We start from the raw sequence: 17,519 nt of genomic DNA on the forward strand, positions 1-17,519 counted from the left end.
ACAAATGGAGCCCTAAAGTAAAAGTACTTACAAAAAATGCAGTTGTTGCTACAATAGAAGTTACTTGGTACATGGGTTTTTGCATCTTTAATACAAGTAATACTGTCATGTGTAGTGGATATCCCACACACTTAAAGGACTTACGGCTCCTGCAAAACAAAGAATGAGATGTAGTAGAGGTTCTTTGGCATAGGCAGCCCACTTATGTAACTAAGAACCCTCTTAGAATCTTATTCTATTAGAGGATTTCTATCTAACAAATGTAAACAAGTAATACCTAACATTCCAATTTCTTTCCCAACTCTGCAATCAAGAACATCCTAAACAATAGAGAAACATAATACCATATTAAACAACATAAAAATTTTATATCATAACAGATCTTTTAGATTGAATATGTAGAGAACACTGATGTGGGCCCCACAGCAGTGGTCCCCACTGTGTTCGTAGGACAGCATGTGTAGTTATTTGTTTCAGTTATAGTAGTGTCAGTTTGTTAATTCAGTTGTTATTTATTTCAGTTTTTTATTTACTTTATTTATCATGTAAGTACTAAGGGCAGATCTGTCCTTTCCTTTATGTACTGAACATAACCTATAAATACTAAGAAAGTGGCGGCGGCAGATGTGTTAGAATCTGTCCCTCCTTTCAACCCCTTGTGTTCTCCTGTTTCTCTTCTTCCTTCTCCTTTCTCTCAATTTTCTTCTGCTTTTGTAAACCTAAAATCTAATAGGATTCAAGACTGATTACAGTCTTGATCTTCTACTTGGTATCAGAGCCTATCTAGGGCTTCTCATGTGTGTCTAGTCCAGCCGACCACATGAGGACTAGCTAGGGCTGGTAGCTTATGAAGAAGTATTTGGCGGCTGATTCTTGGAGATTACCAGAAGAGATTCGCAGTAGTTGAGGACTTGCCGCGGCTTGCAGAGAGTTGGTAATCAGGAAGAAGCAGCGAAGGTTAGGGTTCAGGTAACCCTGGAACGCAGTAAACCATAATCCATAAGTAAGTTTTTTTATTTAGTTTTAGAGACTGCAATCAGTTGTGATAGGTTGGACCTATCTAGAAGGAGAGGCCGAACTGTTTTAAGTTTGTTTCTAGGGTTTGACTGTTGGGCTGAACCCCCTTCTCTCAGAGGTGATCAGTTTTAGGGTTTCAGATTGACCCTACGATAGGTCCCACTTGTACGGACTGCTTGGAGAGTGCAGCTGGGCACTTATTTCAGAGCTACAGTTGAAACCCTACTTCTGCTCTCGCAGCAATGGGCCCCACAGCAGTGGTTTCAGAAAATAGCATCTCAGATTGCTCTTCTAGAAAATAAAAACTTGACAGACTGCCTGATACTGTGATAGCCGATTGATTTCAGATCAGATTTGTGTTGGTTTCAGATCAGATTTCAGATCAGATCAGGTTTCAGATCAGATCAGATTTCAGACCTGCATTGATTTCACTCTGTTTTCTAGTGCAGTGGCTCTAACAGTTTGTAGCCACTGATTCTTGGCCAAAGATGGAGTTTAAAGGTCAGGGAGAAGGTAGTTTTGGGAACAACAATTATGGTAGTGTATCTGAAACCGGGTTTCAGATTACAGCAATGAGATTTGATGGGTCAAATTACTTGGAGTGGGCTCAATCAGCCATGATGGCTATTGGAGGAAGGGGAAAGCTGGGTTACCTCTTGGGAGATGTGAAAGAACCTTCCAAGGAGGACTCAACATACACCAAGTGGGTTCAAGAGAACTATTTGGTTATGGCATGGCTGTGTAATTCTATGCAGCCACATATCAGCCGAAATTACTTGTGGGCAAAAACAGCCAAAGAGATATGGAATGTTGTGAAAGAAACATATTCCCAACCCCTTAATGTTGCCAGAGCCTATGAACTGAAGTGTGAAGTGAACAGCCTTAAACAAGGAGAGAAGCCAGTTTCTATCTACTTCTCTACCTTGAAATCCTTGTGGCATGAGATTAATCATCTAGAGACCCTTGAGTGGGAGAGTCCCAAAGATGCACAGACTCACAGAAAGCAAGTTGAGACAAATAGGGTATTTGAGTTTCTGGCTGGTTTGAATTCAGAATATGACATTGTGTGACAACAAATATTGACAAGAGATAGTGTGACCCTTTCTCAAGCATACTCCCTGGTGCATAGTGAAGAGACTAGGAGGAAAGTCATGATGCAGCCTCGGCCCCCTTTCCCAGCCCTGACAGCTATTAAACCTAAGTCAGGGGGTGATCCAGAAAGGGACCGGAAGAAGGAAGATAAACGAGACCCGGTATGTGAACATTGCAAGAAACCCAAGCACACAAAAGATACTTGTTGGAAGCTACATCCTCACTTGGTCCCAGCAAAACTAAGAAATAAGAAGGGTAATGCTCATGTGGTCGTGAACACTGATTCAACATCTTCATCAGGCACATCCCTAGAGACTTTAACCGTTGTTCGGGCTGCCCTCATACAGTTGGAAAAGGAAGTTGGGAGTTCAGCTCAGCCATCTCAGTCACCATCAGCTCCTGCCACATTTGCATTTTCACATTCAGGTACTCAAACCTCAGCTTACCATGCTTCAGCTCCAGGTAATACTAACCACTACTGGGTAATAGATTCAGGTGCATCTGACCATATGACTAGCTTGCCATCATTGTTCACTTCTTATCACTTGTCCTCTGGCCGAGATAGAGTATCCATTGCTGATGGCTCTCTTGTTCCCATTTCAGGCAAGGGTGACATCAAGCTATCAGATACTATCTCTTTATCTTCTGTCTTGCATGTTCCTAACCTTGATACTAACCTGCTTTCAGTCAGTAGTATTACCAAACACATGAACTGTTCAGTAACCTTTTTCCCTGACCAATGTGTTTTTCAGGACTTGGAGACGAGAAAGGTGATTGGGACTGGCCGTGAAATGAACGGGATCTATCTGCTTGGAGAGAGTTCTTATCGGGAGGAGTCAGTGGATAAGAAGTCTTTTGTTTCTCAGCCTGTGAGTCCGGTTATGCTTTGGCATAATCGATTAGGTCATTTGTCTTTTAGGTCTTTGAAGAGTCTGTTTCCTGCTTTATTTGAGTCTGTTGAGTTATCAAAGTTGAGGTGTGAGAATTGTGAGTTTGCCAAACATTGTAGAACCTCTTATTCTTTGAGTAATAAAAGGAGTAATTCCTCTTTTGATATTGTGCATACTGATGTTTGGGGGCATATCATATCTCTTCTATGGGTGGGTACAAATATTTTCTACTGTTTGTTGATGACCTTACCCGCTTTTCTTGGGTCTATCTTATGCGTTCTCGGGATGAGGTTCCTGCTCTGACCAAAAACTTCCATCAGATGATTTTCACTCAGTTTGGGGCCAAAACCAAAGTCCTTAGATCTGATAATGCAAAGGAATACTTTGCTAAGCCATTGACCTCCTACCTTCTTAGCCATGGAGTTATTCACCAGAGAACTTGCCCTTATACACCACAACAGAACGGTGTTGCCGAAAGGAAGAATAGGCATATCTTGGAGGTGGCTAGAAGCATTATGTTCACCTCCAATGTACTTATTCGCTTCTGGGGTGATGCTATCCTCACGGCAGTATATCTCATTAATCGGGTTCCTTCCCGGGTTCTTGATATGAAAACCCCTTTTTCCCTTCTATACCCAGACGAGGAGTTGTTCATTGTTCCCCTTAAAACCTTTGGTTGTACCTGTTTCGTTCAGCTTCTCGGGCCTCATCATTCCAAGTTTGAACCTAAGGCCTCCAAATGCATTTTCCTTGGTTATGCACAAACTCAAAAGGGTTATTGCTGCTATGATCCGGTTTCAGGGAAAAGGTTTGTCTCCATGGATGTCACCTTCTTTGAGGAGACACCCTATTATCCTAGGGTTTCTCCTCAGGGGGAGAGTAGTGAGAGTGGGGCTGTTTTGAGTTTCTTTCCTCAGGGGGAGAGCAGTGAGAGTGGGGCTGTTTTGAGTTTCTTTCCTCAGGGGGAGAGCAGTGAGAGTGGAAGTGGGGCTGTTTTGAGTTTCTTTCCTCAGGGGGAGCGCAGTGGGAGTGGGGTTGTTCCTTTACCTATTCCACTGGGTGTTGAAGGCTGTAGTGGTGAGAGTGGTCAGAGGGATCAGGAGTTGAGAGTCTATCACAGGCGATGCAGGCAAGTTGATCCTAGTCATCGGCAGTCCCGGCCAACTCCAGTTCCTTTTGCGGCTCCAGATCCAAAGCCTATTGAGACACCTTCCACTGTTGCCACTTCCCCTCATGTGGATGACCTTGATCTCCCTATTGCCATCCGCAAAGGGAAACAACATTGCACCACTTCTACAACTCACAGCATCTCACAGTTCTTATCTGTTGGAAGATTTCTGCAATTATGTATTATATTTGATTTTGTGCTATTTTAAGTAGTTGAGAGATTTGTGAGCTGTACAAATTTTTTAGGAATCAGCTTTATCTTCCCTTTAATTAGGGAGATTTGTTACCTAGTTTGTATCCTTTGATTAGGGAGATTTGTTACCTAGTTTGTATCCTTTAATTAGGGAGATTTGTTACCTAGTTTGTTTCCTAGAGAGAGCTATAAATTTCGATGTACAGAAGCATAATAAGAAATCCCATTCTTCATATCTTTCTGTCTCTTCTTTATGGTATCAGAGCAGAAAAGACCTAGGGTTTGTTTCTGCATTTCTGTCCCTAAAAATGTCTGAAGTCACGCCCAGTTCTCAGCCTTCTCAGCCTGAGCCCCAGATTGTCCAGAATCTGCCTGAAAATCACTCTATTCAGATCACTACAATCCGACTAAATGGTGACAACTTTCTCCGGTGGTCACAATCTGTTCGCATGTATCTCAAAGGGAGAGGGAAAATTGGCTATATCACAGGAGACACAAAGAAGCCTGATGTGAAGGATCCAACCTATGCTGTTTGGGATGCTGAAAATTCCATGGTGATGACTTGGTTGGTTAACTCCATGATTGAAGAGATAGGTACAAATTATCTCTGCTATTCTACAGCCAAGGAATTATAGGACAATGTCTCACAGATGTACTCTGATTTGGAGAATCAATCCCAAGTGTACGAATTATCTCTACAACTCGGAGATATTCGCCAAGGTGAGAACTCTGTGACTAAGTATTTTAATTCTCTTAAGAGAATTTGGCAGGACCTGGACTTGTTCAACGATTACGAGTGGAAGTCACCCGATGACTGCAATTATCATAAGAAGATGGTGAATGTTGGCCGAGTCTTCAAGTTTCTTGCAGGTTTAAACGTTGAATTCGATGAGGTTCGTGGCCGAATTATTGGAAGAAACCCTCTGCCCCCAATTGGTGAAGTATTTGCAGAAGTACGTAGAGAAGAAAGACGGAGACAAGTGATGCTTGGAAAGAAGGCTGTAGGTACAACCGGACCTGTGGAAGAGTCAGCCCTGATTATTTCCGAGGCCCAAGTCAGTCGAAAGTCAGCCCAAAATCAGCAGGTTGGAGACAAGAATAACCTACGCTGTGACTACTGTGGGAAACCTCGCCATACCCGAGAGAATTGCTACAAACTGCACGGGAGACCACCCAATTGAAGGGTGAACAAACCTGGTGGACAGAATATACCTACAGCAAACGAGGCTGAATCATCCCCATTCAGCAAAGAGCAAATAGATCATCTACTTAAACTTCTAAAATCTTATTCGTCACCTAATACTCCTGTCGGGTCTATGGCACAAACAGGTAGCAATTCTTTGGCATTCTCAATTCTAGGAAAATCCGGCCCTTGGGTCATAGATTCAGGGGCCTCCGATCATATGACAAGTTGCTCTAACCTATTTAGTTCCTATTATCCTTGTTCTGGTTTTGAAAAAGTGAGAATAGTTGATGGTAGTCTTTCATCTATTGCAGGCAAAGGAAACATTAAAATTTCAGAAAAAAATTACTCTGAAATCTGTTTTACATGTTCCAATACTTGCCTGCAATCTTCTTTCTATCAGCAGATTGTCGAAAGATACTAACTGCTCCATTCTTTTTCTTCCTTCCACTTGTGTTTTTCAGGACCAGAACTCGGGGAAGACGATTGGAACTGCTAGAGAGATAAATGGACTCTACTACTTTGATGAAACCTCTACTGGTAATAAAAAAGTTCATGGTTTAAGTAGTACGAGTTCAATCCCTGTCTGTGATCAAGTAATATTATGGCATAGAAGATTAAGGCACCCTAGTTTTCCATATCTCAAACATTTGTTTCCTAAAGTGTTTAAAGGAGTTGATTGGTCAAAACTTCATTGTGAGTCTTGTCATTTGGCTAAAGATCATCGTGCTTTATTTCCAATAAAACCTTATTCTACTTCAAAACCATTTTATTTGCTACATAGTGATGTTTGGGGCCCATCTAAGGTTAACACACTTTCTGGAAAAAAATGGTTTGTGACTTTTATTGATGACCATACAAGGGTATGTTGGGTTTACTTGTTGGAAAGGAAATCAGAGGTTAAACAAAGATTTAAAGAATTTTTCCTAATGATTGAAAATCAATTTCAAACCAAAATTGGTATTCTAAGATCAGATAATGGGACTGAATACTTTAACAAATACTTAGGAGCATTTCTAACCGAAAAAGGTATTATCCATCAATCAACTTGTCGTGACACACCACAACAGAATGGAATTGCTGAAAGAAAAGATAGGCACCTTCTTGAGGTAGCTAGAGCCATCATGCTTTCTATGAATGCACCTAAATATCTCTGGGGAAATGCTCTCCTAACTGCATGTTATCTGATAAATAGAATGCCATCTCGAGTTTTAAAATATGAAACTCCTTTACAGAATCTAAAAAATTGCTTTCCCACATCTCGAATAACTACGGATCTTCCTTTAAAAGTGTTTGGTTGTGTCTGTTATGTGTATATACCAAATGTTTTTCGATCAAAACTGGATCCAAAAGCTGAAAAATGTGTGTTTCTTGGTTATGCATCTAATAAAAAAGGGTACAAATGCTTTAATCCAGTTACAAAGAAATTTTTTGAGAGTATGGATGTACACTTTGTTGAGGACCAACCTTTCTTTCAAAAAAATTCTCTTCAGGGGGAGAACATAAGTAAGGAAGATAATTTTTGGGAAACTTTACCTATTCTAGAAGAATTTATACCTTTGATTAATTCTGATAAGCAAGGTTCAGAAACAATTGTTGAAAGAATGGAACCTAGTGATGGTACTCTTAATCCAAATTTGCCAGATACTACGTTATCAGAGACAGGGGGAGAAGTACTTCAAACGGATCACAATCCTCATCCTGAGCTTCAGTTTTATACCAGGAAGAAGTTTCACAAAAGTACTACTGTTCCAATTGTTCCTACAGCAGAAGTCCAATCCAATTTGCCGAGTGAAGATCCTACAACTCAGAGTAATCCTTCTTCTACCCCTATTCCGTCTTTATCTAATGATTTGCCTAATCTGTCTTCTTCAGATCTTGACATTCCAATTGCATTAAGAAAAGGTACCCGAACTTGCACAAAACATCCTATTGCAAAATACTTGTCATATGAGAAATTATCACATACTCATAAAGCATTTGTGTCTAGGATTTCTAATCTGTATGTGCCAAGAACTGTTCAGGAAGCATTAGATGATCCGAAATGGAGGTTAGCTGTGATGGAAGAGATGAATGCTCTTAGAAAGAGTAATACATGGAGTATTACTGATCTACCCCATGACAAGAAGACAGTCGGGTGCAAATGGGTATTTACAGTAAAGTGCAAGGCTGATGGAAGTGTGGAGAAATACAAAGCAAGACTCGTAGCAAAAGGATTTACCCAAACTCATGGTATAGACTACCAAGAGACTTTTGCTCCTGTTGCTAAAATTAACTCTATCAGAATACTTCTTTCCCTTGCAATTAATTTTAACTGGCCACTTCGTCATTTCGATGTCAAGAATGCATTCTTGAATGGAGACCTAAAGGAAGAAGTATATATGGACCTACCACCAGGTTTTGAAGAAAGTCTTGGAAGAGGCAAAGTTTGCAGGTTAAAAAAATCCCTATATGGGCTAAAGCAATCACCAAGAGCTTGGTTTGAACGATTTGGGAATGCAATAAGGCGGCACGGCTTCTCACAAAGTCAAGCTGATCATACTTTATTTTTCAAGCACTCCACCGAAGGTAAAATAGCTATTTTGATAGTGTATGTAGACGATATTATCATGACTGGGGATGATTTATTTGAAATCAACAAGTTGAAGAATAAGCTTGAGGCTGAATTTGACATTAAAGACCTGGGAAAACTTAAATATTTTCTCGGAATGGAGTTTGCAAGGTCCAAGGAGGGAATCTTTATCAACCAACGCAAATACATTCTTGATTTGCTTAAGGAGACAGGGATGACAGGTTGTAAAGTCGCAGAAACTCCAATGGACCCAAATATGAAGTTAAAAGCAGTAACAGTAAATGAGGTGGTTGATCGAGAACGTTATCAAAGATTAGTTGGAAGACTAATCTATTTGTCGCACACAAGACCTGACATAGCCTTTGTAGTAAGTGTAGTAAGTCAGTTTATGCATTCACCTGGACCTACTCACTTTGAAGCTGTGTTTAGGATTTTGAAATATCTGAAAGGAACTCCGGGGAAAGGACTCTTGTTCAAAAATAGGGGTCATCTCCAAGTCGAAGCCTACACAGATGCAGATTGGGCAGGTGATATAAATGATAAAAGATCTACTTCAGGTTACTGCACTTTGGTAGGAGGGAATTTGGTCACCTGGAGAAGCAAAAAACAAAGTGTTGTAGCAAGGAGTAGTGCAGAGGCAGAATTCCGCTCTGTTGCACATGGCTTTTGTGAAGTGTTATGGATCAAAAGGCTCCTAAAAGAATTGAAGGTTCCTACACCAACACCTATTAAAGTCTATTGTGATAACAAGGCAGCTATTTCCATAGCTCATAATCCAGTTCTACATGATAGAACAAAGCATGTAGAAGTGGATAAACATTTCATCAAGGAGAAGATAGATAGTGGTGTGATATGCATGTCCTACATACCCACCACGAGCCAAGTAGCAGACATTCTCACCAAAGGGCTTCCTAGGGCACAGTAAGAGAACTTAGTTAGCAAGCTTGCCATGAGTGATATATTCATGCCAGCTTGAGGGGGAGTGTTGGAAGATTTCTATAATTATGTATTATATTTGATTTTGTGCTATTTTAAGTAGTTGAGAGATTTGTGAGCTGTACAAATTTTTTAGGAATCAGCTTTATCTTCCCTTTAATTAGGGAGATTTGTTACCTAGTTTGTATCCTTTGATTAGGGAGATTTGTTACCTAGTTTGTATCCTTTAATTAGGGAGATTTGTTACCTAGTTTGTTTCCTAGAGAGAGCTATAAATTTCGATGTACAGAAGCATAATAAGAAATCCCATTCTTCATATCTTTCTGTCTCTTCTTTATTATCCTATGATCGCCTATCTCCCTCTTATCGGTCCTATCTCACTTCCATTGCTGATGTCCCTATTCCAAGAACAATGCAAAAAGCCTTATCAGTTCCAGAATGGAAAGATGCAATGCAAGTCGAAATAGATGCCCTGTTGAAGAATAATACCTGGGCACTGGTTGACCCACCAAAAGGAAAGAAACCGGTGGGATGTCGAAATGGGTGTTTACTGTGAAGCATAATGTTGATGGCTCAATTGAAAGGTACAAAGCCCGGCTGGTCGCAAAGGGGTTCACCCAGACTTATGGTATAGACTACTTGGAGACCCTTGCCCCAGTAGCCAATATGACCACCATCCGAGTTCTGTTATCCCTAGCAGCAAATCATTCTTGGCCCTTGTTCCAGATGGATGTTAAAAATGCCTTTCTAAATGGAAACTTACAGGAAGAGGTCTACATGCAGTTGCCTCCTAGATTCTATGATACAGAGATGGGTAAGAAGGTTTGCCGACTGAACAAGGCATTGTATGGTTTGAAGCAGTCACCTAGAGCCTGGTTTGATAGGTCCAGATTAGTCCTTGGAAAGTTTGGTTATATACAGGCCCAGTCAGATCATACACTATTCATCAAGAGGGTGGAGTCCTCTCTGACACTGCTTGTAGTATATGTTGATGATATTGTGGTGACAAGAAATGTTAGCCATGAGATTGAGTCCCTCAAACAGCTCCTTCATCAAGAGTTTGAGGTGAAAGATCTTGGTGCACTACGGTACTTTTTGGGTATTGAGGTTGCTAGATCCAAGCAGGGGATTTTTATCTCTCAAAGAAAGTATGTTCTAAATCTGTTGGCAGAAACTGAAAAGTTGGGTGTTAAGCCTATTGATACACCCATTGAACAAAATCACAAGATTAGTGCAAAGGGCGGAGAGCCTCTTGAAGACAAAGTTATGTTCCAACGGTTGGTTGGAAAGCTCCTATATCTCTGCCTCACTCGGCCAGATATCAGTTATGCAGTTAGTATTGTTAGCTAGTATATGCACTCCCCTAGAACTTCTCATCTTCTTGCGGCAGAGAGAATATTAGCATATTTGAAGAGATGCCCGGGTAGAGGTATACTGCTCAAGAACAATAATCACATGAGGGTGGAGGTCTATACAGATGTCGATTGGGCTGAGAGTGTTGATGACAGAAGGTCTACCTCTGGATATTGTGCCCTTGTGGGAGGTAACCTTGTCTCTTAGAGGAATAAGAAGCAGAGTGTTGTTTACCGCTCCAATGCTAAAGCGGAATACAAGTCAATGGCTAACGGAGTGACTGAAATCTTATGGCTGAGATCACTACTTGAAGAGTTAGGTATTGACTATGAAAAGCCCTTAATGCTATATTGTGATAATCAGGCAGGTATTAATATAGCCCACAACCCAATGCAGCATGACAGAACTAAACATATTGAAGTTGATCGACATTTTGTGCGAGAGAGGGTCACATCACAAGAAGTGTGTCTTCCGTATATCACATCTAATATGCAGCTCGCGGATATCCTCACCAAGGTTGTACCAAGGAAGAAGTTAGAGACAGACCTATCCAAGTTGGGAATGATAGATATCTACTCCCAACTTGAGGGGGAGTGTAGAGAACACTGATGTGGGCCCCACAACAGTGGTCCCCACTGTGTTCGTAGGACAGCATGTGTAGTTATTTGTTTCAGTTATAGTAGTGTCAGTTTGGGTCAGTTTGTTAATTCAGTTATTATTTATTTCATTTTTTTATTTACTTTATTTATCATGTAAGTACTAAGGGCAGATATGTCCTTTTCTTTATGTACTGAACATAACCTATAAATACTAAGAGAGTGGTGGCGGCAGATGTGTTAGAATCTGTCCCTCCTTTCAACCCCTTGTGCTCTCTTGTTTCTCTTCTCTTCCTTCTCCTTTCTCTCACTTTTCTTCTGCTTTTGTAAACCTAAAATCTATTACGATTCAAGACATTACAGTCTTGATCTTCTACTGAATACAGCTTTAGATTTTTAAAAAAGTAAAACCCAATGCTGAAATATGTCAGTGAAAGAGAGCTCCAGGTTCAAGAAGTGAAGCTAGGTTCCCATGACCAAACAAGTAAAGAAGTTTGAGAGACTTCCATACCTGCACTTTTCATGATATTGTGACCAATCAGATTTTCTCTCAACCTCATAAAAGACCTAAGGGCATGGAAGTAAAGCATATGTTTAGAAAACCACAATGAATGACAATACAGAAACCTCACATAACAAAAATTAAAGTAAGGTACTTCCACAGTTCCATTAGGCAGTGATTATAATGGTTGTCCTGAACAATATATCAATGTAGCTGTAGTTACTAATTAGAACACCTGAAAACAGCAAGAGGGACAAAAAGGAACTCCTTGCTAGTTCAGTAGTTTGATTCTCAGTTTTCTTTATCATCTTCTCACTGTAATAGGGGGCATTGCTTGGCGTAATGGTAAAACCTCAGTCTGACAAGTGTAAGACTTTAGGTTCAAGTCTAAGAGTGGCTACTCTGTGCAGAAAAAAGGGCCAAAGGTTAGGTCCATATCCAGTACACCCCTCCTAAGAGCCCAGATAGCTATGACCAACATTGGGTAATTACCTTTTTTAATCTTCTCACTGTAGTATAAATGAAGCAGAATGACTTCAGAGAGAACTAGTTTGCCAAGTTTGTTCCAAAATAGTATGCAAGAAGTGAGACACTTCAGTCAACTTCTAAATCTACTTGGGTTGGCAGTGTTTTCAAACTGTTGTTGACTACAAAAGTCAAACTAATGACCTGGTAACCTGGGCAGCTCACTACTTCCCAGATTTTTTATGGACTTGATCATTACTGTGGGTAAGCCACCTTGTTGAACTGCTGAATAGATCACCTGCACAGCTCACCAGGTAGATGTTTACGATTTTTTCTAAAACATTGATTTTGGTAGCATCTGGCCATTTGTTTATCATCCTTTGTTCATTTCAGCTTCATTTAAATGGTTTTGAAAAAGGCACATCCGGCATTAAATGAACAAAAACAATAACCTGTCACTTAAATAATTTATGAAAAAGGAAGACTCTCCAATAGAGAGTTGTAGTCAGAAGTTCATCACTAGTCCCTTTTTACACACTATACACATATAGCTTTCAGATGGTATAAATTGTTAAAGAAAATAACTTTTAAATGGATAATTTGGTTTATTTAGGAAAAATGTAAAGTACTTCATTAATAAGAAAAATGTATACAGTATCATACTGCACAATAAGGTACTTTGCAGCAGTATTGCTTCTTCTATACAAATCACTTTACGACATTAGATACAAAAAGACTATTAGTATAAAAAATTATTATGAGGAAGATCCTTGAAACATTTCTGAGTAGTCACCCAAGAATAAATTCTGCCCCATAAATTCCGCATTAATGTATCTTTTTTTAGATCAGTTAGTTCCTCATCAATGCGTCTTCCAGAATAACCTTATCTTCAAAGAGTATTTTGTTCCTTTCTGACCAAATGCCAATGGAATTAACCCCCACCCCCATATGGTTTTCCTTCTCTTGCTCAGTCCTTTCATTTTCCAGCACCATATAAAAATTTCTAACTTCGCAGGTAAGCAGCTCTGTATCTGGAAAAGGTTCAACACCTGAACCAACATTCCACTTGCAATTCTGCAGTATATAAACAGGTGATCTTCTGATTCAATACCTTCCACGCACATTGTGCAGCTACTGTTTTCCACCACCATACCTCATCTATTTGGTTTTCCACAGTTTGGAAGCTTCCACAATGTTGCTGTCCAAAACAGAAAAGATTTCACTGTGCACTTTCCAGATCTCTCCAATGACCAGAGATTCTTCAATCTGTTTTGGATCTGTCAGGCCTAACCAAATATTCTGCAAAAGTTCACCCATTGGTCTATTTCTCAGTCATTTAGGTTCCTCCTAAAAGTGGAGTTCCAATCACCTGGTTCCCTATTGAAAGAATACAAATCTGCTAATAAGATATTCCTTATTCTTTTCAACTTCAAACAAGGTTGTACACACCTCCTTTAGCGGCTGCTCCCTGCACCATATATCCTCCCAGAATTTTATTTGTGTCCCATTTCATTTTGATAAGTTTATTCTTGTTCTTGTTCCATTCCCCACCTCATATCTAATTTCTTTTTTGAAGTCAATGTAAGATTTTTGAATGCCTCTCCATACCACACAACCATAACATAAGCTGCATTAGTTTCACTTGAGTCCCAGTTCATATTACTTGCTACATATTTTGCTTGGATAATCATGGGCCGTTCATTCCACCTCCAGAACCACTTCCCTAGCAGTGCCATGTCTTAGCTTCTTTGCTCCTAACCTCCCCTCTTTCTTGGATAGCACACCTTGCCCCAATTTACTAAATGGAACTTGAACTCTTCCTTCCACCCTTTCTACCAAAAACTCATTTTTCAATCAAATTTGCTACACTGGCTGGTATAGGGAATAGGGATAGAAAGTAGGTTGGGAGAGAGGATAATGCACACTTTATTAATGTTTTCCGACAAGTACTTGGGCTTTCATGATGCTAACTTCCGTCCTACCCTTTCCTTGAATAAGTTTTTTCTGACAAGTACTTGAACTCATTCGATGAAAACAACCACTAAATTGAATAAGTTTCAGTCATATTTTTCAAAACTCAACTACAATGTTCCTTCAAAGAACGAGCATTCAAGGAATTTCATCCCAACTCCCACAAGTAGTTCACATTAATCACAAAAAATAAAGATTATCAAATAAAATCTAAACCATCTTTGTCAAAACTAGTATGGAATTAGCAATAAAATTTGGTTACCTCGGATTGTTTCCTGCATTTGTCGCTGCAGAAACGAGCAGTTTGGGATTCAGAAGAAGCATCTGGTCCCAACTGCCTGAGGCAGAAATCGCAGACCTTGTTGAGAAGCGAGAGAGAAGGATGAGCAACTAAGGGCTTCGCGGTGTGAATAAGATCGCTGGCTCCAATTCTCCTAGTTGCGAACACACCTCTTCCCGCTGACTCAGTGAAGGCAACTCGGATGGGAGGAGGCGAAGGCCGACTGGGTTTCTCCTCGCCATGTTCTGCGATGGTGGTGAAAGGGAAGACGCATTGCAGTTGATTGTGTCGTTTTAGTCTCTCCAGCGACGAAGTCCAACGGCCGAATCTTACGATCGGGGACATTCGTTTTAGCCTTTTAGGAGGGAAGAGCAGTCGCACAAAAGCTTGAATCTCAGGTCTCAGTACAGCCGCACAGGTGCCTCGCGCAACGTCTGTTCACTCTGTCGTGGTCCGGTGAATTCATGGTTTTCGAACCGTCGTTGACCCGGACTGTCGGACCGTTCGACCCGGGAACCGTCCAAGCAACCGGTTCCGTTTTACTCCAAACCCTCTCTCTGACAAAAAATCGTTGATATGGGCAATTGAATCATCAACTCATTCAACGGTTTTTCGCACGGTTTTCAAACTGTTGTTGATCCGAATGGTTGGACCATTAACTTGGGAGCCATTCAAGCAACCAGTTCCGTTTTATCCCAAACCCAATTCTTGACCAAAAACCATTGAATCAATCAATGACCCGTTGACCTAGGCAGTTGAACCGTCAATCCATTCAACGGCTTTTGACCATTTTATTTTAATTATTTTTTATTTTTGTTTTATTTTTTTGTCAAAACAAGCCATCCATTGGGACCGAACAATTGAACCATCAACCTAGAAATCGGTTGCCAAAACAGTTCCAATCCTAGTTTTGGGTCGTTTTTTAAACATTGGGCCAATCATCAATGTTCACTTGTTCAAGTAATCGGACCAGGCATCGACCCAAAAAAGGGAAGATTCATGGGTGAGAGTTCGAACACAAATAGTGAATTAGGCGTCTTTGTAACACGTAAGTCTTGAAAAGTTATCTAAAAAAGCCATCACTAAGTAGAAATTTATAGCCACCATAAGTTTTGAATTATGTTTTAAAAAAAAATCAAAAAGCTAATTAATTTTCTAAAAACATGACCAATTCACCGGTTTTCCAATTGGACCAGCCAGGCCAATGGTTTTGACCCTTTCTATCACTTCTAGTTTCCGGGGTATGAATGAACCAATTAAGAGCTCGGATCATGATTCAATTGGCCCAACCGTTTGGTTTCTAGTCTAGTTTTCTAAACAATTAGTATCGTACAAGTGGACCGATTCATCGAACAGGTTGGGTTTTGCTTTTTTATCAACAAAAAAATGTTCAAGTACAATCCTTATATCAAGCCTGAAGTTCAATTAGTACATAGAAAATTATAGGGATTATAGAATAATTTTGAATCCTAAAATAAAACTTTTAATATAATTTTTAGAATAGAATATATTAACTTTTAAAAAAATATATTAAAGAAGAACAAAAACACTGTTCATCTTCTTTCAAACGATCTATTTAGCATCATCATCCAAAATTTCCTCTCTCCCCCACCACCAATTCTTCCTGGCTATCCCCGTCCGGCCAGTTTGCATTTGGGTTTTATCAATATACCAATGGCTACACTGTTGGTATTTGGTTCGCCGGAGACCCTACAAAAAACAGTGGTTTAGATAGCAAACCGAGACGATCCACCACTGCAACAGGATGCTAGGTTGATCTTGACCAGTGACGGAAAGCTGATCCTGCAAACTACAGCACCCCAACCCAAATCCATCGCCGAAGCCGCTCAATCCGCTTTATGGGCATCTATGCTCGATACAGGAAATTTCGTTCTCTTCAATTCTCGTGGAAATGTTCTGTGGCAGAGTTTTGATTTCCCAACAGACACTCTTTTACCAGGTCAGTCCCTTGTGGTGGAGGGAGAACTATCTTCTAGCATCTTCGTGACCAAACCACTCGACAGGAAGGTTTTACATCAGGATGCAGTCAGACGGAAACCTTGTGCAGTATCCTACTGGAGATGAAAGAACGTCGACTTCATATTATGCTTCCAATACATGCTGCCGTCAAGACAACTTGACGACGTTGAATTTTACCGAAGATGGCAGCCTCTACTTGCAAAATATCACCACCGGTGCCAATATAACGACTCTGTACAGCAGTGGGTTTCGGTGTTACAACAACGGAATAGTCTCCTCCCGATGGACTATAGATATCGACGGGATCTACCGGTTGTATGTTTTGAATCAGAGTAGCAATTGCGGTCTAAATGGGTATTGTGTCCTGAACGATCCAGAATATGCTTGCAATTGTGTTCCTGGATTTGAGTTCATTGATCAGGCCCAACCTATCTTGGGTTGTCAGAAGATTTATGACAGAGAAAGTTGCAAAGACGGAAAACAACTCGAATTCAACATCTCCGTACTAACAAATGTAGAATGGGAATATAATGCATATGAAACTCTACGATCGATCCATGACAGAAGAAGATTGCGCAAGTGCCTGTTTGCAAAACTGTAAACTGCGGAGTTGCTTTATTTATAGATGAAATATGGGAGAAGAAACGATGGTGGACAGATGAAAACTTTCGTCAAGGTACCTTCTGGCTCAGGAACCCAAATAAGCACAAATTCCATGGCAGGAGGCAAGACAATGGAGAGTTCGACAAAAGAGCATAAAAAGGATGTTTCATTTTTTATTATTGGAGTAATTGGTTGTGCATTTTCTATTCTAGCAATCTTTACAATTCTATTATTTAGTGATTAGCTGATTATTATTATAACCGACATAGGAGCATAAAAAGGATAAACAGTGCTTTTTGCCGTTTTTTTTATATATTTTTTAAAAAGTCAACCTATTTTAGAAATTATATTAAAAATTTTATTTTTATTGGTATTAGGGCCCAAATTTTACCCTTATCAGCTATGATCCCAAAATTAATTCTATCATGAAATTTAATAAATTAAATTTTATGTAATATAATATTATTGGGTCAGGTTTATTTGAAAAAGCCCGAACCCTGCCAGAAAAGTAGTTAGACTAAGCCGATTGTCCAAAGAGAATTAGATACCCGCCTAAGTTATGAGAATCACTAAAAATGATTCTCCATAGTGATGTCAAACTAGGCTTAAGTTGCTATAACTTTTACATGCAAAGTAGCATTTTGTTTGGATATGAGAGTCGCAACTCGCGAGACCAGTTTTTGACGAAAAAATCACCATTCTAGGGATATAAATGGATC

The 17,519-nt window shown here is 40.0% G+C and overlaps 1 protein-coding gene and 1 pseudogene across 5 annotated transcripts in view; one reads left to right on the forward strand and one right to left on the reverse strand.

Annotated features, from left to right (window-relative positions):
• SDG38 (SET domain protein 38) overlaps positions 1-14,690 on the reverse strand; it is a 47,269-nt gene extending 32,579 nt beyond the window's left edge. Inside the window, exons 1-3 of one of the 5 annotated variants that reach the window (XM_088971554.1) lie at positions 14,200-14,688; positions 11,511-11,566; positions 32-149 (exon numbers count right to left, since the gene is read on the reverse strand). In XM_088971554.1, coding sequence (XP_088827680.1) covers positions 32-149; positions 11,511-11,566; positions 14,200-14,562 — 537 coding nt within the window. In that variant the 5' untranslated portion in view covers positions 14,563-14,688. Of the gene's footprint in view, positions 1-31; positions 150-11,510; positions 11,567-14,199 lie in introns of all 5 variants that reach the window. The other 4 variants (XM_088971555.1, XM_088971553.1, XM_088971557.1 and 1 more) reach the window with 4 other exon arrangements.
• Positions 14,691-15,603: 913 nt separating this feature from the next.
• LOC148872864 (G-type lectin S-receptor-like serine/threonine-protein kinase LECRK1) lies at positions 15,604-17,064 on the forward strand (annotated as a pseudogene).
• The last annotated feature ends 455 nt before the right edge of the window (positions 17,065-17,519 follow it).

Source organism: Nelumbo lutea, chromosome 2 (genome assembly GCF_056320005.1).
Source record: "Nelumbo lutea isolate HS-2025 chromosome 2, American lotus-T2T, whole genome shotgun sequence".
NCBI lineage: Eukaryota > Viridiplantae > Streptophyta > Magnoliopsida > Proteales > Nelumbonaceae > Nelumbo > Nelumbo lutea.